Source organism: Ylistrum balloti, unplaced genomic scaffold, assembly GCF_031769215.1.
Source record: "Ylistrum balloti isolate Yb309-2 unplaced genomic scaffold, AGI_CSIRO_Ybal_v1 Utg371328, whole genome shotgun sequence".
NCBI classification, from domain to species: domain Eukaryota; kingdom Metazoa; phylum Mollusca; class Bivalvia; order Pectinida; family Pectinidae; genus Ylistrum; species Ylistrum balloti.
The window spans coordinates 80090-101813 of NW_026782707.1; the positions used below are offsets into that span (position 1 = coordinate 80090).

The following is a 21724-nucleotide window of genomic DNA, read 5'->3' on the forward strand; positions in this document are numbered from 1 at the left end:
ACAGGACAGCCCTCAACAACAGGTACTTCTCTGTAAGTATATCCTTTGTGTGAGAGTGTAGGACAGTAACAGGACAGTCCTCAACAACAGGGATTACTCTGTAAGTATATCCTTTGTGTGAGAGTGTAGGACAGTAACAGGACAGTCCTCAACAACAGGTACTTCTCTGTAAGTATATCCTTTGTGTGAGAGTGTAGGACAGTAACAGGACAGCCCTCAACAACAGGGATTACTCTGTAAGTATATCCTTTGTGTGAGAGTGTAGGACAGTAACAGGACAGTCCTCAACAACAGGTACTTCTCTGTAAGTATATCCTTTGTGTGAGAGTGTAGGACAGTAACAGGACAGCCCTCAACAACAGGTACTTCTCTGTAAGTATATCCTTTGTGTGAGAGTGTAGGACAGTAACAGGACAGCCCTCAACAACAGGTACTTCTCTGTAAGTATATCCTTTGTGTGAGAGTGTAGGACAGTAACAGGACAGCCCTTAACAACAGGGACTTCTCTGTAAGTATATCCTTTGTGTGAGGTGTAGGACAGTAACAGAACAGCCCTCAAAAACTGGTAGTATTACCTAAATAAAAAGGACATTAAGGTTTATGTTTGATAGTAAATATTCTTCATTTTTTTTCTCAACAAATGTGTTATTATCAATTTAACTATTACAACTGTAGAAATTGTACAATGTTCTGTATTCAGCCAAATTTTAAAAGAATCATATGAAAAGACTGCATCAAAAGTGTTTTCAGGATGGTGATCTTTGACTTCTGTGCTAGGTATTACGGGTTGGAATCTCACATATAAAGTTCTTGGCTTCTGTACACATGGCATCACGCCACAGATGGTTGGAGTCTCGTGCCATAAACACACACTGTAGTGACTCCTCATTGGGTTCGTCTGGTGCCCATTTGATGAATGTAAAAGGCTGCATCAGAGTCTCTGATTTCCACATCCATTGACGGGTAGTGTCATGGAATGTTCCGCTCATCCACCATCCCGGCACCTTTTGGTAAACTGTAATGTAATGATGCCACGGACATTAACCACATATTTAAGTTTTAAATGCTCATTGTGTCACCAATATGTTTCATACTTCTATTGTATATTGACTACATTCTTTCCCTTGTTGTGTGGGAGGCCACATAACAAAATTGTTCCTGGTGACGAGATTAAAGAATACATTTACCCCATGCTACAATGTGTGAAATACATAAAGTTTTTACAAAATATCTTTAACCAAGGTGGAAGGTATTGACAGAGCTACAAATATTTTTAACCAAGGTGGAAGGTATTGACAGAGCTACAAATATTTTTAACCAAGGTGGAAGATATTGACAGAGCTACAAATATTTTCATCTCGTGGTATGTTTTCCTAGTTCAGCATTCAACCTTGTCAGGTTGAACAGCAGATTCAAGCCATTGAGAGATTTTATCATTGACAAGAATCCTAATCTGTAATATTCTGGAAACTGACAATATTTCTGTTTCATTGTCCTTATTAAAATTAAATACAAGATCTCTATGACCTAACTAAAAATATTTTTTTTCTCAATGATTAGCCAACTACTCGAAGAGGGTTTTATCTCGCCCCTCAGTGTCACTGTTGGTTTATAACATTAGGCATTTTGTTCAAGCATTGAAAGGCATCAATAAACCCTTCATAATTGTATTAGTGTGTTGATAATTGATATCAGCTTTACTGTGCAGGTTAAAATATTTTTAAATGATTTGGACTTCCAACTTTATATATGGAATCTAAAGTTAAGGTTTTGGTGAAAGTGTTGAAAGGCATTTGTAAAACCCCATTTAATTGTGCTAGGGTACTGATATTTTTATGCTCCCCAAAAATTTTTGAAGTAGCATATAATCGCCATCTTGTCTATCTGCCTTTCCATCGGTCTTTTCCTATCCAGAGCATAACATTGCCCTCAGTTAAGCAAGGATCATGAAACGTTTTAATATTTGTCATAAGGGGATGTGTAGTGTACCAAATTCGAGGGCCCTCGATCCCTCAATTACAAAATTGCTGCCCGTTGTTCAATTTTCATGTCAAGAATATTACTTTGATTGCATTTAACCTAGGAAAATGAAAATAGTTGTATACATTGATCATACAAAGACAATGTGCAGTGTGCCAAATACAGGACCCACAACCTCTTAATTAGAGTTAATGCCCTTTGTTAAATTTTTGTGTTTAGAGCTCACCTTTAAATTGCTTGCATTGATACTGAGATAATTAAACTTGATGGATACATTGACTTTACTGAGACAATGTGCAGTGAACCAATTTAGGGCCCTTGAACCCTCAATTACAGAGTTATTGCCTTTTGTTTAAAACTCTTGTCCAGAGCATAACTTTGCTTATCGTTAAGGTAGGATAATGAATCTTGGTATATACATTGATCATACAAAAGACAATGTGTGATGTACCAATGTTAGGACCTGCAACCTCTTAATTAAAGTGTAATATCCCTTTATCAAAATTTTGTGTCCGCAGCATAACTTTGCCTTCATTGATACTAGATATTGAAAGATGATGTGTATATCAAGGTGCTGTGTAGCAAAGTCAGGGCCTATGACCCCTCAGTACAGAGTTTTTGCCCTTTGTTAAATTTTGTGTCATGAGCTTTGTTTGCATTAAAACTAGGGGCCTGCAACCCCTTAACAACAGAATTTTTGTTTATGGGGAGCACTCATCACTTACCTGGAGAGTTTTTGATAACAAATGCCAGGAGGTTGTGTTCCTTTTCATTTTTGAGACCCACAAGTTCACTTTCCAGGGCAGCACAGTAGTCTCGAGCCTCATACCAAGTTGCATTGAAGTTTGATAGCATGTAACAGGAGTCCCAACTTTTAACAAACTGAAATCCATGTGGACACCTGAGGTCAGCATCACCGTTCTGAGTCTCTCGCTTTACCTGGTCTTCACTTCCAAGGTTATCAAGTCTGTCTTCTAGTCTACGCACTCCTCTGAGTAAACGTTTGGACAAATCTTCCATAGATTTTAACAGATTGCTTTGAACCTTAATTAAGCGCCGCCTTATTTTGTGAAGCTCAATGGAAACACTATGTGTTTCCATGCTACCTGTAGATCTTTTTCTTCGGTTTTCATTTCCTGATTCTGTGAGGTAATTTTTGTGGCTGGTCTCTGTGCATCCTTCACCATAACTGTTCCCTAGTACCAAACTGTAGTAACAACTGCCAATTTGAAGTTGACAAGATGGCAAAGGATTCTTTACCTGTTGTGAAACTTGTATCAAAGCTAAGAAAAATAGCATCCACATTTTAACAGTGTATAATTTGCTAAAAAATCACCTGGTCAGCTATGTATGTATTCCAGAGTAAGTGTATACAAGTGGTTGCTTCGATCACATATTTAATCTTTATTGCTTCAATGGTTGGAAAAACTAACTAAAAATTTAAACCAACATGAGTGTTTATGAAAAGGTTCTCACTTTTATATTGTCATCAAATTTGTGTCATAAAAGTGTTTGTTAAAATGTTGTGAGGCTTCACATCTCTATATTTGGACTCATGCTGTGCTGCACCTTTACACACAAAATGAAATTCAATTGCTTCCAGTAAGAACTTCATAATCCAGATTTCATTCATTTAAACCTTTAATTCCAAATTCCATAAGGCTCAGTAAGGGGAACAGTAATAAACTGCTGTCTGAAGGTTTGTTGTCATCAGGTGACAAATACTAAAAATATGGAAGTGTGCTTCACAAGGAATTGAAGAAATGTCAAAACATGTGTATAATGTATGTAGGTAAAAAATAGTCCCAATTAACTTCTCATTCAAATGAAATGAATCAAGTCTTCATAATTTACTGAGTGTCAACACAAGGGATGTTTTATCATGAGGTGTGATGGTTGGTCACTAAGTCTGTATAGTGAGGTATACCTACACTTTGCAGTGTAGTATGATATACAGGTCATAGGGATGGATACCTATTGACAGAGCTCAATGTAGCGTACAAGTTTAATCCTCATGAGGTGTGTCTATGCATAGACTTTAAGTATTGGTTTATCATTGGACATCATCATGGATATATCACATGGTGTATTTTGAAACTTTTCCTGTAGATTAAGATTGTGTGAACACTGATCATATAGAACAATTATATAGCAAATCATATAAAACAGCCAGTTAAACACTTCTATATAACTACACTCTGTAACCTTTATCAGACAAATGTAGTCAAATTGACAAATCATTTGAGATTCCCACCAGAATGTGATCTGTAAATAATGTAGGAAATGATAATCATATTGACATAAAAATAACATCAGTTTTGATACTTAACAAATCCACATTTAGGTGCCTACCAATGTATGTAATGACCCACAAAAGCTGACTCAGCTATGTTCTTGTTTAAAACTTGGTTATAGGTGTCCAATAATAGAGTTTGTGGGCTCCCATCTCTTTATCAACATGGCTCCCTTAAACTGCCTGTTGAATAGACTATTAATATCTACGGTAATAATCACCTTGGTATTTTCTCTGTTGGTGACATGGTCTTATAATAAGGCATGATCTCGGATTGCTTCCTCTCTGATCTGGAAGACTTCCTACCATCTTTTAGCTTCTGTCTGTCAGATACTCAACAAGTTAGACTTGGATCACATCCTGGTGAATTCAATTCTGAAATATTCTGACCAGAGACAAGGAAAGGAAATTTTATATCTCATAAGCAAATGAACATCCTTAAATAGATTTTTTTTCATTACTGAAAAGGAGAAATTTTACTGAATAAGACATTTAATGTGTTTTGTGATTCCTTTTCTTTGATCGATGAGATAAAATACCTAATAAGTATATGTTGTGTATATTTCTAGGCTGGAGTTGGACGACTGACATTTCAGGATGGTCAATTATATGACTTCATCAACATTGCTATTTTGGATAATAGTCTCCCAGAGGACCAGAAATACTTCAATGTTGACCTGTTGAACCCTACAGGAGGTGCTGCTGTAGGGATCGCCTCCTCAATCACTGTAACCATCAACCACTCAGACGGAGCATTTGGTGTGTTTGAATTTGGACCAACTTCACTAAACGTTGAGACTGATGAGATTGGAGACTCAGGGTTCAGCACAGTTATATTACAGGTCAGGATTGTTTCAAAACTATCTCACACAGGCTTTGTTTGTTAATATACAAAGTCTATGAATCTCTTACTGAGACCTGATGTGACCTATTTACTATGAATAGAGATTTAGTGTGACCTATTTACTATCAATGGAGTTAATGTGACCTATTTACTATGAATAGAGAGTTAGTGTGACCTATTTACTATGAATAGAGAGTTAGTGTAACCTATTTACTATCAATGGAGTTAATGTGACCTATTTACTATGAATAGAGAGTTAGTGTGACCTATTTACTATGAATAGAGAGTTAGTGTGACCTATTTACTGTGAATAGAGAGTTAGTGTGACCTATTTACCATGAATAGAGAGTTAGTGTGACCTATTTACTATGAATAGAGAGTTAGTGTGACCTATTTACTATGAATAGAGAGTTAGTGTGACCTTTTTACTCTCAGTAGAGAGTTAATATTATGAACAGAGTTAGTGTGATGAATTTGCTTATAGTAGAGAGTTAACAGGGCTTATTTTACTATCAATATAGAGTTAGTGTGGCCTATAGCTATTTACTATCAATAGATAGTAAGAGAGACCAATTTGATATCAATAATCAGTGATTAATCAACCATTTTATTTATTTAGTCTTTTTCATCTTTATTGTTAAAAACAATGAGTCACACCATGTAAAAGTGTTTTCAGAAATTCTATGAGTTCCATCACAAAAATGAAGTACAAGAATCAGGACTAGCATGTTGATCTATCCGTGATAATAACATTTTGGGAACTGAATATGAGGGAATGATAATCAGATCAGTCGTTTTCTGTTCATATCATTTAATTGATTCTCAGTTGTGACCTTAAAAAAGACTTTGATTTGTAGTGAGCTATATATATTATCAGAACGAATGTGTTCCCAGAATGTTAGAGTTCTGATGTACTTCCTAGAAACAGATGATTAGAGTTTTTAAATCAGGTCTTCCTAATTTGTAGGTTTTCTTATTCATGTTGTATTACAAGGTTTTAAGAAAGCAGGGCAGCTTGGGAGAATCCACAGTTACGTGGCAGATTCTCGGTCAACCAGACAACGATGTCATAGAAACCACAGGAAATGTCACATTTAACCATGAAGTAACCATGGCAACTTTTGAAGTGAAAATTCGAGGAGACACAGTACCGGAATTAGATGAGATGTACCAAATACAACTGTCAGCTGTGAATAGGGTTTGTTATCAAAGTTATTCTGTGAGATTACATTCACAATTTCTCTGTAGGTAAGACTTTACTGTTATTATGATATTATACTATACCTATATAAGGTTCATGGCTTCTCTGACTGACATATGCGACCTTTCCCTTTGTACCCTTCAAGGTATGGTGAGCGTTTCTCTTAAAAAAAAAACCCTTTAAAGATTCATTTTGATATTATTATTATTATCATTGCATTCTTAACAGCCTGTCAACACATAAAAGGTTATTAGGGCCATCAACCGGTAAAACACACAGTGATCCAAAAGGAAATAACATTTAACAAACCAAAAGGTAAAAGACAAATGCTAAAAATCTTAAATGGGTATGTTAACACAAAAGATTAAAATGCTATGTCATAGTCTATTAAATAGACCAATATCTTTCAGGTAATGTAGAATTTTACAAATATCAACAGTTTCAAAAAGGGTTTTTAGACATGTAATGTTACGATGAAACCATTCTCGAGTAGACAGAAGGTCAGTGCAGTCAAATAAAAAATTTAGATTCATTTTGATAAGTGGTTTTTTTGGATGAAACACTAACTTTTGAAGGTGCTCTACTTTCAGCTGTTTAAGGCTATGATATAATTATGATACACATACACATTGAATATCAAAAAAAGGTTGGCAATATGATGAATCCTTCAATTCAGAGTTTTAGTGATCTTAAAAAAAGATCTGGAGGGAAAAAAATCCATACAGTATGACGCGTACAATTTTTTATGAACATTCATTGCATTTCATTACAGGGCAGTCTGGCAGGGCCCAGTCTAGTTACAGCTAATCTGATCATTAAGGCTAATGATAACCCATATGGAATGTTTGTCATTACCAATGACCAGCGTCCTGTCATTGTCACGGAAGCGCTCAAAAGTAAGGTTGCATCATAAGCATGAGAGCATATTTGTAATTATTTGATCTGTAGGCATGTTGTGTTACCAATGTCTGTTCCAATGCAATCTTCACTTGTTTAATCAAAGTTGTAACAAATGCTATGTAATGGATATCTTGGATAAAAAATGTTTCAAAGCTTTGATGTTCAGGTCACTGAAACTATAAATAGATAATATTCAGTTTCATGAGAGCAGAATTAAGTCATACAGATATTTTATTTCTTTCAGTAAAATTTCATTTTTTTCATTAAAAGTACAATCTTATTGAACTCTTCTTGCAGATGTAACCATCACCATATCCAGGCAGCACGGACAATTTGGTGCCATAGATGTGGGATATAGAACATTGACTCCCCTAGAGTCGCCTCCCTTTATTTCTGGCACAGTGGTACGGGCTAGTGACAAGGACTACCGTGCAGCGGAGGGAATAGTTAGATTTGCTACTGACCAATCAGAAGGATCCTTTGTGGTACTGATTCTGGAGGATGAGGAACCAGAAAGTGATGAGTCAATCTTTGTACAACTTACAGAAGTCAGCATCGCCACCACTGCTCAGGCTAATCCAGGTAAGAACACCAGTTATAGGGGGGTCACCAAGTGAGAGAATGTTAGTGAAGGAAAACCAACATTTTGTAATGACAGATTCACTGTGGTAAAAGCACAAGATGTGGGAGGTAAGAAAGTGTGTGTAAAGGAAATGTTTGAAAGATATCTAAATGTTGTTTATAGATTGTAGTGTACTAAAGAAGATTGTTAATATGATTGAAGCATTATTTTTGGTTTCAGTACCAAACTCTCCAACACTTGGTATTATGGCAGAAAGGTATGGCCAGATAATGATTGAACACAATGACAATGCCCATGGTGTGTTAGAAATCTCACCACTGTCAGTGTACGTAGAGGAGACCAAGCCCAACCCAGATGTCAACATTACTAGGAAAGGGGGCACCTTTGGGGAGGTAAGTTAGAAATCTCACCACTGTCAGTGTACGTAAAGGAGACCAAGCCCAACCCAGATGTCAACATTACTAGGAAAGGGGGCACCTTTGGGGAGGTAAGTTAAAAATATCACTACTGTCAGTATAATTAGAGACATCCATGCCTATAAGTAAACAGTACAGTTCTTGAATATTTAGACTTAAAGATATATGATATTTTTAGGTATCTGTGAAGTTCCGTGTGGTGAATGGTACAGCACTGGAACATCTAGACTTTGAGATGTTGACAGACACTGTTGTCCTACTGGATGGGGAGAGAAGTAAGGCCTTGCCCATCCTCATCAGGGAAGATCAGGTACCAGAGATGAGGGAGACCTTCTATGTGGAGCTTCTGGATCAGATTACAGGGGATGCTGTTCTTGGCAATAGAAGCTATTGTGTCATCAATATCCTGCCCTCAGATGATCCTACTGGTGCCTTTGGTAAATCGATTTTCTTACTTAACTTCTTTCATCGTTGAAAATGCTTGTTATGAAATAAAAAGATGGAGTTTATTGATAGTCGAGCCCAGATATACTGGTGGGTTATCTTGTAGAATGTGCTGCTGACAGAGGTTTTCTTCCGCAAGATTTGTTGTAAATAATGTTTTATGTGTCCATGTGATAGGTATACCAAATATTATTTTGTCAAATTACTATCAAAAACATTGCATATATTTGGGTCTCAAAAAAAAAAAAAAATTCATATCATCTATCTGAATTTGGTTTTCAGAATTTGCTGTTAATGAGATATCAGTGGAGGAACCAGAGAATGGAAGTCCTTTTGTGGTCAATGTCACTGTGATCAGGACAGGTGGTAGTATGGGAGTAGTCAGTGTGGACTGGCAGGCAAGATACAAAGGTAGGTAACTCTGTCCAAACTTCAGGGGAGGTAGATAGTAACTACAGGGGAAGATAACTCTGTCCAAAACTCAGAGGAAGTATATAGTAACTTCAGGGGAGGTAACTGTCCAAGTCTTATTGACCAGAGAAAATAATGCTTTCAAAGGGGGTTACACTACTCTGTCAAAGTAGGAACTGTGCTGGAAAGTAGTTCTTGACAAAGTGGTTATTGTAGGGGAAGTAACTCTATCGATGTGGTAATTGCAATTGGAACTAACTGGAATTTGGAGTGTGTACAGACAGGGTAGGTAACTCTGTCAAAGTGATTAAGTGTCAAATATGAAATGGCATGTTGTAGATAGTGCAGGTGTCAGTGTGATAGGATAGGGGAAGGTAATTCTGTCATGTAATAAGTATTCAGGGGTCATGTGGGTCACTGGTGCTGCAGTTTGGATTTACTTAATATTAATAATAAAAACTGATAAGGATGTAAATTTCTGATTTTTTCTTACAGATCAGCCTCCAAATGCTGACATAGTGCCTACAGCTGGATCAATACACTTTGTCAGCAATGAGGCCAGCAGAAACATCCGAGTGTCTGTCCTCCCTGACGATGTTCCAGAGGGACCTGAGGTAGCAACTGAACCTGTAGATTAAGGAATTATCTCACAAAGGCCTCTTCTGTTTGGCAAATTTACCTCATTATAAGATTTTGCGAAGAAGTTGTCATTTACACCTTGTGAAGGACTTTATGACTGTTGTTTCTTTCATTATTTTGTGAATTCAGTGTTGTTGGGTCTAAAAGAAATTCTGTCATTGATAGGCTGTAAAACAATGCAAAAGCACGGAACAAAATCACAAATCAGCAGTCTCTATTCCACATTTAATAGTCCAGTGCAGGGCAGTTATATTTGAATTGTAATCAAATTCTCATCTACTAAATTAAAATCATTAACTCTCACTGATAAAATTACCAAGTACTATCTATAATGATTTCAGGGAATAGAGTTCACTCTGGTAAACGTAAACAATGATGGACGTATTGGAGAACGGAATTCCTTAATTTTTACGATTGCGGCTAATGATAACCCTCATGGATCAGTACAGTTTGCTACTGGTAACTACAGTGTGGAGGAGAGAGAAACCAGTAGTGTCCAGTACATCAAACTAGCAAGGCTGTAAGTTTTCCAACTTTCCAACGAAACTCCAAGACTTAATGCATCAGATTCCAGCATGCTAAAGAATACCTCTTACATACATTAATAGATTGAAAATATTTACAGTAAAGAGAATATCTTAATTTAGGACATTTAACGAACACAAGACTGAGTGATTTAGTTTTGTTTCCTGTCCACAGTGGAGGTACGTTTGGACTGCTGCGTGTTTACTACACCACAGAACAGATAGACATTGTCCAGGAAGCCATGCTAGATGGGACCTCACTTCTTACATATTTTGACTTACCACAGGATGGAGGACGCATAACTCCAGGCAGTAGTATTGATGTGGCTGGAGAGGACAACCCTTTGATGGTATCCCACCTACCTTTTCTATATGTATTAATTGAGGATAATTTCTCAATTCTAAAAGATATAAACTTTGAATGATATGTGCCTTTTAATGAACAGCTATTGAATGATTGCTAATGAATGTTCTGTCATGAAGAAATTGCACAAATAATGCAGAATGAGTGAGTGTATGATATAAGATATCATCCTGATTTTAGGTATGTTTGTCAAGCTGCCTCAAGGTAGATGCTTGCCTGGCTTTTGAGGTAAGAGTGGATGGCAACCTCAGTACCTGTGTATGGTACATCACCCATGCTGACCAGCCACTTGTAGCAAAGACAGGGGTCAAGTACTACAACAAAAACCAGGTCAAGGTCAGTGAATCAGCAGAATTTTCTAGTGATGATCCAAAATCATTGTTTTTTACTGTTTACTGTGTACTGTGTGAGAGATTCATTTCAATCAGAATTTTGTTACATTACTATCAAAATGTAAGTATTCTAACAAAAAAAGTGTTGAAGTTGATTTGTCTTAAAACTTGAAATGATTCAATGTGTTTGTTGTGGTCATCATGAATATTGAATTATTTAGTTAACTTTTATTGAAAAAGATTGTTTTGTTTTATATCTACCATAGATGCAGGAACTGTTGATGATGCGAGCGACTCCTGGTCAAGACTTTGGAGTGGTGACCAATGGCTATGTTCTTATTAATGACCAAGTAAATGAGGGTGCAATACCCTTGACCATTCTAGCGGACAACTTCCCTGAACTGGGAGAAAAGTTTAGAGTCAAACTGACACGTGTAGAGGTGATCTCAGCTGGGGGGTCAGACAAGTATCCTCCGACTCTCGGATCTCAGAACAAAGCAACAGTAAAGATTGTGAAGAATGACAACGCCTATGGAATATTTACCCTGTTCAGTGACAGTCCAGCTGGATCAGATAGCGGTCACTATCTCCCTGTAGAAGAGAAACCTCAGTATGCTGTAGACTTGATTGTGGAGAGACAGGGTAAGAATGTGGTGATATGGAATCAATGTGATAGCCATCAGATGCACAGTGTTATCACAGCTTTGATAAAACTGGGACCAAATGATCAGCCTATTTAGGGGACTTTGTTCTAGGTCAAGCTACAGTGCTTGAAAATTGATTGTTTGTAGAAATTCACTTTAATTTCATTTTCAGTCTGAATTTTTCAACAGCCTGTGCATATGGGAAAGTAACACATTTTTTTAGCTATGACAAACAATCTTTGTTAAATAATCACTGGAAAAAAGATGTATTAAATATGGTTAGAATTTCCAAGTACTTCAGGATCAACAACATTTTCCAAATTACTCAAGTGAGAACAGAGATGTTCCAATTAGGAACATGTCTCTTATTCAGCTGTAAAGTGTGTTAACTGGAAAGTTGGTCTTACAGGAGGAAATGTTGGAGATGTGATGGTTGATTGGTTTATCAACATGACGGGGACCAATGCCCAGTATGGTGTGGATTATAGGGCAGATGGAGCCACCCTTCAGTTTGCTGCAGGAAAAACTAGAAGATGTGAGTTGTTTATGCTATTTTCTGTATCAAATCAAACAGAAAAATATAAATGCCCTTAGCTCCTTTTCATGATTTGAGGCATTAAATGATGTAAGATATCAATAAGGAATTAGGTTCGCGAACTGAAACCACAAAGTAGGTTGCAGATATGGGACTATTACATAGGACAATGTCATCCTCAGTACAATAGATACATATGGGATTATTACATAGGACAATGTCATCCTCAATACAATAGATATATATGGGATTATTACATAGGACAATGTCATCCTCACTACAATAGATATATATGGGATTATCACCAGACGAGGGATTCTCATCAGATAGGTCATGGTAGAGGTGTTTCCTTTTCCTGTATATATTGTATTTCAAAATATCAGCTTGCACCCCTTTTTGTTAATGAAATGATGATAGAATTAGTGATTTTGTTTCTGATGAACTTTGTCAAATATTAATCAACTTTGTGATTTGTACTGACTAGGATAAAATGTACTTGATTTTATGATGAATTTTCCTTTTCCAGTAATTACTCTTACAATACTGGATGATGTGGCACCAGAACTAAACGAGACGTTGACAGTCCAACTACGTAATCCACAGGGGGGAGCTGATATCAGTCCAGATGCCCGTGTGAAGGTTGTAATCATGGAGAATGACTATGTGGCTGGTGTCTTAGGATTTGATACTACTTCTGTTCTAGCAAGAGAAGGTATAAATTGTCTCCTGTATTAGCTTAGGTGTCATGATACTGTGATTAGGATTGAAAAATATGTACAGGAATATAATCTGAAATTAAATATACACAGAAAACATGTACATAGTGAAACATATTCTCTGTATCTAAATCATGTTACATGTCTATATGTATGTACAAAAATATAAAGATCATACTCACCTTTTCACTGCTAAATCCTTTCAAGGTTATGTTGTGAGGATTTCTGCAAAATAAGGAAATGCTTCTTTAAGAACTTTCTATAGAATTGAAGACTTTCCTTTTTACACTGATTGTTGGGGTTTCACAATATCATCTCTGAAATTGGTTTTGAAATAAACCAGATTGAAAACAATTGGCTCCTTTAATTTGATTAAAAGGATTTTTTTTTATTTATCTAGGTGATGTCATCTCCATCAATGTGACTCGTTCTGTCTCCAGCCATGGTATAGTTCATGTCAATTGGCACATACAGGGCAAGGGTGGACTTGATCCAGCCAAGGGATTCAGCATCTATCAGGGCACCTTTACATACCAGCAGGTAAATCTACCATTAACAACAGGTAAATCTGCTACCATCACCAGTAGGTAAATCCACCATTAACAACAGGTAAATCTGCTACCATCACCAGCAGGTAAATCTACAATTATCATCAGGTAAATCTCCTACCATCACCAGCAGGTAAATCTACCATTAAGAACAGGTAAATCTACCATTAACAACAGGTAAATCTGCTACCATCACCAGCAGGTAAATCTACAATTATCATCAGGTAAATCTCCTACCATCACCAGCAGGTAAATCTACCATTAACAACAGGTAAATCTACCATTAACAACAGGTAAATCTGCTACCATCACCAGCAGGTAAATCTACCATTATCAACAGGTGAATAATCAACCATTAACATCAGGTAAATCTACTACCATAAACAACAGGTAAATCTACCTTTAACTACAGGTAAATATACCATTACCAACAGGTAAATCTACCATTACCATCAGGTAAATCTACCATTATCAACAGGTAAATCTACCATTATCATCAGGTTAATCTACCATTATCAACGGGTAAATAATTAACCATTAACATCAGGTAAATCTACTACCATAAACAACAGGTAAATCTACCATTAACTACAGGTAAATATACCATTACCAACAGGTAAATTTACCATAACCAACAGGTAAATCTACCATTAACAACAGGTAAATCTACATTAACAACAGGTACATCTACCATTACCAACAGGTAAATCTGCCATTAACAACAGGTAAATCTACCATTACCAACAGGTTAGTCTACCATTATCATCAGGTAAATTTCCTACCATCACCAGCAGGTAAATCTACCATTAACATCAGGTAAATCTACTACCATAAACAACAGGTAAATCTATCATTATCATCAGGTAAATCTCCTTCTATTACCAACAGATAAATCCTCCACCATTAGCATTTTCAAAAGCCAATGCCATATGCATTAATGTATTTAATTCAGATAAAAAGATCTAAAAAGTGATTCAGCAGCTTAAAAAGAAAATCACGGAATAACAAGATTGTCAAATTCACGTTCCTATGGATATATTATGTTGCAGCTTCACTATATATGTTTTATGACACAATTATATATAAATATTGTTTATACTTATCAGGGTGAGGTATCAAAAACCATCAACCTGGATGTTTTAGTGGACGAGAAGCCAGAAACAAACGAAGAATACCAGATCTTCCTTACTGATATCAGGACTGAAGGTAATGAGGTCAAAGTTTTACCATCATTGCTGAAAAACATCAACCTTCAAAATATCTCCCAAAAATTATATTCCAGTCTATGTCTCAGCACCTGTACTGCTGTGATAATAAAAACCCATCAATCAACATAACACTCCCAAAAATTATATTCCAGTCTGTATCTCACCATCTGTACTGTTATAATGTATTGTAATATGTATGACAATCAAATGAAGACTCTTTATTCATCAATTATGCAAACTAAGTTATTGTTTCTGTATTAGGTGTTTTATGATTGTCATAAATGTATGTTTCCTCAGAGAGAAAAAAATGATAATGACCTTATACCAATCACTACTATCATTACTATGCATATGCTTGGTGAAAAATTTATGAACGATGTATGAATGCAATCACATGGTCCTATGGGTATACAATATGTGTATAGCGATGTCTGCATCAGTCAGTGATATTATACTTGAGACTGGCTCCGTTATTATATACATAATTTGTTGATCTGTTACATTTTGTTTTCCGTTTTCCGTTTTCCATTTGTTGTTGATCATTAAGCCTGAAGTATTTACAATTTCTGACCATTTCGCATTTGCATTGATAATTGTTTGCAGCTGCATTTTCTGATCAATTACCATTTTGTCAGTATTTAAGTAGGAATGTTAATTGGTTGAGGGTCTGTATTGGTGATTTTTACTGTACACCTGGTTTAAACTGACAAATTTATAAAGACGATGTTGTAGACTTATTTTGTCTTGGATATCTAAATGAGTTGGTAATAAAATGATACACTTTTATGTTATATGTCAGGTGTTGGACCAACAGGAGAGGCCAAGATTGACTCCCAGTTTAACGAGGCAGCCATCACTATACAGGGTAGTAATGATCCTCATGGAGTCCTTCAGTTTGCGTCTACCTCCCTTAACATTCGTGTTCAGGAGGCTGAAAACATTCTGAGTCTACAGGTTGACAGGAAATTTGGAGCAATAGGTATTGTGCATCACCATTGTGAAAATAGTCAACAAAGATTATACTCCAATAATGTTGATTAACAGTTATTGTTGTAGAAAACTTGACAAAAATAACTGCATTTAATCATCCTACTATCTGTAATAGTACAACATTATTCAATTCTTTTTTGAAAATACATGCAGGTATTTGATATCAAACATTCTGTAGCATGATGTATTTTCTGGGGGGTAGTTTTATTAATTTGAATTTATTGGCAATAAAAGCATATTAAGTATTTAGTGTGATCTTACTATCATGCATATTTCTTACACTTATTTTATAACATGATTTGTTAGAGAAAGGGAGGAACCCAAAACACAGAATATTTAGCCTGATAATACTTATGAAAAAAATAAAAGTCATGAAAGTCAGACCTTTTGAAAACAGTGAAAATTTGTTGTGATAGGAATGGTGAGAGTGTCCTACGAGATCACAGAAGGGTCAGTGAGCCCGACCAGTGAAGAGCTAGTGAGAGCAACAGTGAATGAGGACTTTGTTCCCATCAAGGGATATGTGGATATAGCTGATGGTATCTCTGATGCTGCAATTAAGGTCGAGATCAAAGATGATGATCTACCAGAAGTAGATGAAGTGTTCATTGTATCCCTAACTGGTGTAACACTTGTGGACACAGATAACATTGCCATTCCTCCCAAACTTGGTAATGTTTACCAATATTTCATACATCAAAGAATTTGATACATATATGTTAATGTAAGGAAAAATTGCAATATGTTTTCATCCAAACAATTCTAAATTTTATAAAAAAAATTTAGATATCTAATTAATATCAGTCGATGTTTAGTCTCTGAGTTTCTCTTAGTTCATTAACCCTCCTTCCATTCGTTGTAAATGTTCACTGTTATTCTGAAAAATAATTTATTTGATGCTCAATGTGATTTATATCAGACTTGATGTTACCATAACCAATATATACAGGATGCTTGATGAGTTTCTGTTTGATACTAAGTGATTTATGGAAAAAGTCTAAGAATTTTGATATTCTGTTTTTGAAGCTGGCCTTGGAACTGTGGCACAGGTGATAATTGATGCCAATGATGGAACCAAAGGTGTTATCAAGTTCTCCCCAGACTCAGTAGAGTATGTATTGTTTTCTTGGTTTATTTGTAAAAGCCTATTAGCTGAGGTAGATATATTCAGTCACATATTGGATGGGCTTGTGCCTTGCTCCTACAAACTCATACATGGCTGTTACAATTATATTTTTTGAATGCATAATCTATATGGAGTAAAAAGATTTGATTGTTGTTTGAAGATTTAAGTCCAATAAAGTGTAATATTTGTTTTGTTGTAGTGTTACTGTTGATGAAATAACAAAAAATATTTCACTGACTGTGTTCCGAGACAAGGGGACATTTGGAAATGTGTCCGTGTTTTATTACGCTCAGAGCATTGTTGAAGGCACGACCCAGGGGACTGATTACAGAATTGTCCCAAAGGTAGGCACTGATTGTGTAGATTAAATTACATATATATTCTCTTGGCCAGAAAACCTCATACTATGGCATCAGGGTATACATATTTTCACAAAATTTTGGAATGTTTTATATTATTTCTGCATGTGGATGAATTTCTATGTTTCATTATTCTGGCTGACTCACAGATATTTAGGAAAATACAGTTAGTAATTTTATGCATTGATTTAGGAAAAAATTAAGTATCAATTAGAAAAAATTTGCGTAGCATCACTTTTTGCATAGAAAAAGAAAATATAATTGAATATGAAATATTTTGTAGCAAAAGAAATATTTTTTCTACAATAGAATGACCCTTAAAGGGTTAAGAAATTCTGTCAAAATGATGTTATCTTTCAATCAACGATTGCTATGTTGTTGACAATATCAATATAAAAAAATTCCTATTTGGAATCATGATATCGTTAATTCCTATTTTGTTTAAGACATGTTAAACACACTGTATGTTGTCCTGTTTCACCTTGTACTATTTTATACTCACATAGATTGTAACAGAAATGCCACCACAGCATTTTGCTCAGGTAAACAGGAACCCTGTGGTAACCGCGGCTACAGTCTCTATTATAATAACCTTGTGGTATTAGTGGTACAACCCCAAGTGGTTATACACCCTGGTTGCCTTAGTTATGACTCTTGTAATTACTCTGTCTGTTGTTACCATGGTTACACCTCTAAGTGGTTACACTTTCACTGATTGCTTTAGGTACACACCTGAATAGTTACTATATTTGTTACCATGGTTACAATCCCATGGGTAGCAACTCTTTGGTAAATTAATGACCCTCTATAGGTGGTTATGAATTTTAGAAGTTTTGGTTACTGCCTCTGTGGTGATGGTCAGTTTCAGTTGTACATGCATGTTGGATGTTGTTTCACAAACTTTATTTTTATTTGGATCCAGGATATGTATTGGTGATGGACACTCTTACTTCAGGTAGGACATTGTTGTGTCTCACTTGCTGTTATCTGTATCTTCAACTGTTTCTTATTTTGATTAGTAAAACAACCAACAGTTAAAAGAACCTCTCTAGACTTCGCACAAATTTGATGTTTTTCAATATTTTATAAAGTGTCAATTAAAAAACTTTTCTTTATCATATTGAATTAAATTAGAAAAGTGATAGATATCATTGCTATAATAATGGTGTTTAATATTTTATAAATGCTGAAGAAATTGCAACAGTTTAACTTGGAATCAGGGTTATTTTCTTAATGGTAAGTTGTACTGACAGTTAAAGTTAGCTGAAGTGTTTGGAATTAAAAACAAAAATTGACCGGCAAAATTTACAATCACTATTCTGTCTATATATTTGTAGACAAACATGATCAGGTACTTGCTGGTGTATTTATGTTGAATTTTCAAAAGTCATTCATTACATTCATTTCGTACAGATATATTGAGTGAACAACAAATATTTAGATGATTTAAATCAAAGTTTGAAGTTATGTTGAGATGGTTAATGTTAATTGTCCCTGGTTCTGTTCAGGAGTTGTTCTTCGCCAAGGGAGAGTCTAATAAGATGATCCTGATTGAGATACTTAACGATGACATACCTGAACCAGACGAGACGTTTGAGGTCATCTTGTCTAACCCTACAAATGGGCTACAGATGGGCAACCAGAGTAGAGGTAAGGATCCAACAAATAATGAGGATATGTTGATGTAGAAAATGTCATGGCAACAGGTAGTGGATACATTTACTTATCTCCAGTTCTGAAATTCTGACACTTGATTGGTAAAATGAAAAAAATAAATAAAAACAAAGATGATATGAAATTTAAAAATCTGTTAAAACAGTTGCAGTATTGTATACTTGTATCTATCTTGAATTTAGTCCAATCCCTGTGATATGACAACCCTAGTGTAAGTAATTAGTTATGTAAAAATGTTATTCAATTTACCTGCAGTTATCTAAGTCTTGAGTCTGGGTATTTATGGTTGCCTCATGCAGGATGGATATGAGTATTATTTTTCAGTGTGTTTGAACAAGGATATTTAATGTTAAATATTGGATACACAGAGATAAACATTTCTGGACACACAGAGATAAACATTTCTGGACACACAGAGATAAACATTTCTGGACACACAGAGATAAACATTTCTGGACACACAGAGATAAATATTTCTGGACACACAGAGATAAACATTTCTGGACACACAGAGATAAATATTTCTGGACACACAGAGATAAATATTTCTGGACACACAGAGATAAACACATTTCTGGACACACAGAGATAAATATTTCTGGACACACAGAGATAAACATTTCTGGACACACAGAGATAAATATCTGGACACACAGAGATAAATATTTCTGGACACACAGAGATAAACATTTCTGGACACACAGAGATAAATATTTCTGGACACACAGAGATAAATATTTCTGGACACACAGAGATAAACATTTCTGGACACACAGAGATAAATATTTCTGGACACACAGAGATAAACATTTCTGGACACACAGAGATAAATATTTCTGGACACACAGAGATAAATATTTCTGGACACACAGAGATAAACATTTCTGGACACACAGAGATAAATATTTCTGGACACACTGAGATAAACATTTCTGGACACACTGAGATAAACTTTCTTAAACTTTGCTTTTTTTCCTGTATAATTGTACATAAAAGACAAGATGAACCTTTCATATTTCCACAGCCACTGTAACAATTTTGGGCAATGACGGCTCTAGTGGAATAGTGTCATTTGACACAGATGCAAGTATAACAATTGAGGAGTCAGGAGGAGACAACTCCTCTGTCAGTATAGCAAGGCTAAAGGTTGTCAGAGGTCCAGGTGTCTACGGTGTGGTCAATGTGCCTTTTGAGATCATTCCTGAGTTTCCAGATAACACCAATGACCTGTCTCCAGTGAAGGGATATGCCACATTTCAGGATAAACAAGTATGCTTCGACATTTACTTTACTAATCAAAAGTACTATTTGATATGCATATAATTACTACCACATTGGTTTAAAACACTGAATTGGTCGATGTTAAAATATTGTGGGAGATGAGCTTTTTAATAACTTTTAAATTGTCTGTATTATCAGACTAAAATCTGCTACTGTTTGTTCTTACCAGAAGGAAACTGGAGTGTAGAGGCTCAGTTTTGCCATTACAGGATCTTGTATTGTAATATGCTGTTGTATAAGGTGATTTACAGAGTGTCATTTACACCTTCCTTCTGTGGACTGACATTACCTTACAGTATACTGTATTTGTTTTCAATAGAGTGCTGTGTATATTGAGCTGATAGCCTTAGATGACAGTGAGCCGGAACAGTTGGAAAGATTTACAGTGAAGCTTAAGGAAGCAGACAACAGTGCTGTACTGGGTCGTTATCTGGAAAGGATGGTCATCATCAATCCGAACGACTCGCCCAATGGACTAATGCAGCTGTACATCAGAGGAACAAGGTAATAAAAAATCAGTGTAGTGAATGACTTGTCCAACAATCAAATGCAGCTATACATCTCCAGCATCAAAAACTAGCTTACTGTAAATGTTTACTCTAACCATGTTTGAGTGCTATTGGCATTGAAGATGTTCTGCTAAAATATGATGGTGCTAATTGTAAATTCTGTATATTATCAAAATAGCAATTATCATGAATGTGTGAATTGCTTATTACATTTATGTGTCTAAAATCGCATGTTTGCTGTAAGCAACAGTCTAAATCAGATGTACAACCAAGGTACCAGGTAATCCAGTCAGACTTCACTTTGAAGTTACTGCTTCAGTAGCGTCTACTTAACAGTATTACTGTCTACCGACAGTGTACTCTAGAGATAAAATAAGTATTAGTAACTGAAAGGACAACTTTGAATGAAAAAAAATCATTGTTACCTTAGTGTAGGTCAGTAGAGGTCATAGGCTAGGAAGAGAGATTGATCTGTATTGAGATATATCAGTGGATGATTAGAAAGGTTTTATTGGACTGATTTCAGGAACAGCAGTATATCCATGGATGAAAACATAGGTATAATATACATAGATGTGGAAAGGACCCAGGGAGCTGATGGTACAGCAATGGTGGATGTTACTACGCGACCCGACACAGCAGTCGTAATCTCTGACCTTGACTCAGTGACCCTTGCCCCCTATCAGATGATTCCTACGACACAAGTGAAGTCTTGGTATACCTACACGGTCAATGGAACACACTATCTGCTGATGCTGACAAATTTCAGGGTTGGAGAGCTGACCACCATGATTGGCAGTAATGGGACTTCTGAACCTGTCAATGTGGACCGCCTTTATCAAACCACACTGTTCAAATGGATGGGCCAACTCATACCAATACAGGTAGGGTAACCTGAGGGAGAGCAGAAGCTAGTAACTTTTAATACACTTCTTGTATGATTTGTCTACATGGTTGATATGCCATGCCTTTCCAAATCAGAAGGAAGCACCATCATGATGATATTCATCTTCATTTCTGACTTTTGAAATTATAAGAATTAAAAAAAATCTTAATTTAATTTGATCTTACTTTGTGATCTCTGGTTTTTTGTAAAACAGACTGGATTTTTTCTTATAATCAGTTTTAAAATATCATCAGTTTCTTATGTTGTTTCTTGTCATCAGAGGATTTCACACCCCAGTTGTTTCTGTTGCTTGTATT

The 21724-nt window shown here is 35.8% G+C and overlaps 1 protein-coding gene across 1 annotated transcript in view; it reads left to right on the plus strand.

The window, feature by feature from the left end:
• The window catches only part of LOC132562018 (adhesion G-protein coupled receptor V1-like), a 111884-nt gene that overhangs the window by 30176 nt on the left and 59984 nt on the right, over positions 1–21724 (plus strand). The window contains exons 27-50 of the mRNA XM_060226741.1: positions 4843–5115; positions 6112–6315; positions 7091–7214; positions 7516–7800; positions 8021–8193; positions 8396–8654; positions 8944–9072; positions 9568–9686; positions 10053–10231; positions 10411–10585; positions 10780–10935; positions 11198–11573; positions 11985–12110; positions 12637–12822; positions 13227–13366; positions 14481–14580; positions 15382–15561; positions 15989–16243; positions 16599–16683; positions 16898–17042; positions 18566–18707; positions 19756–20000; positions 20332–20516; positions 21048–21405. Of these exons, the coding sequence (XP_060082724.1) occupies positions 4843–5115; positions 6112–6315; positions 7091–7214; positions 7516–7800; positions 8021–8193; positions 8396–8654; positions 8944–9072; positions 9568–9686; positions 10053–10231; positions 10411–10585; positions 10780–10935; positions 11198–11573; positions 11985–12110; positions 12637–12822; positions 13227–13366; positions 14481–14580; positions 15382–15561; positions 15989–16243; positions 16599–16683; positions 16898–17042; positions 18566–18707; positions 19756–20000; positions 20332–20516; positions 21048–21405 (4599 nt within the window). The remainder of the gene's footprint in view (positions 1–4842; positions 5116–6111; positions 6316–7090; positions 7215–7515; positions 7801–8020; positions 8194–8395; positions 8655–8943; positions 9073–9567; positions 9687–10052; positions 10232–10410; positions 10586–10779; positions 10936–11197; positions 11574–11984; positions 12111–12636; positions 12823–13226; positions 13367–14480; positions 14581–15381; positions 15562–15988; positions 16244–16598; positions 16684–16897; positions 17043–18565; positions 18708–19755; positions 20001–20331; positions 20517–21047; positions 21406–21724) is intronic.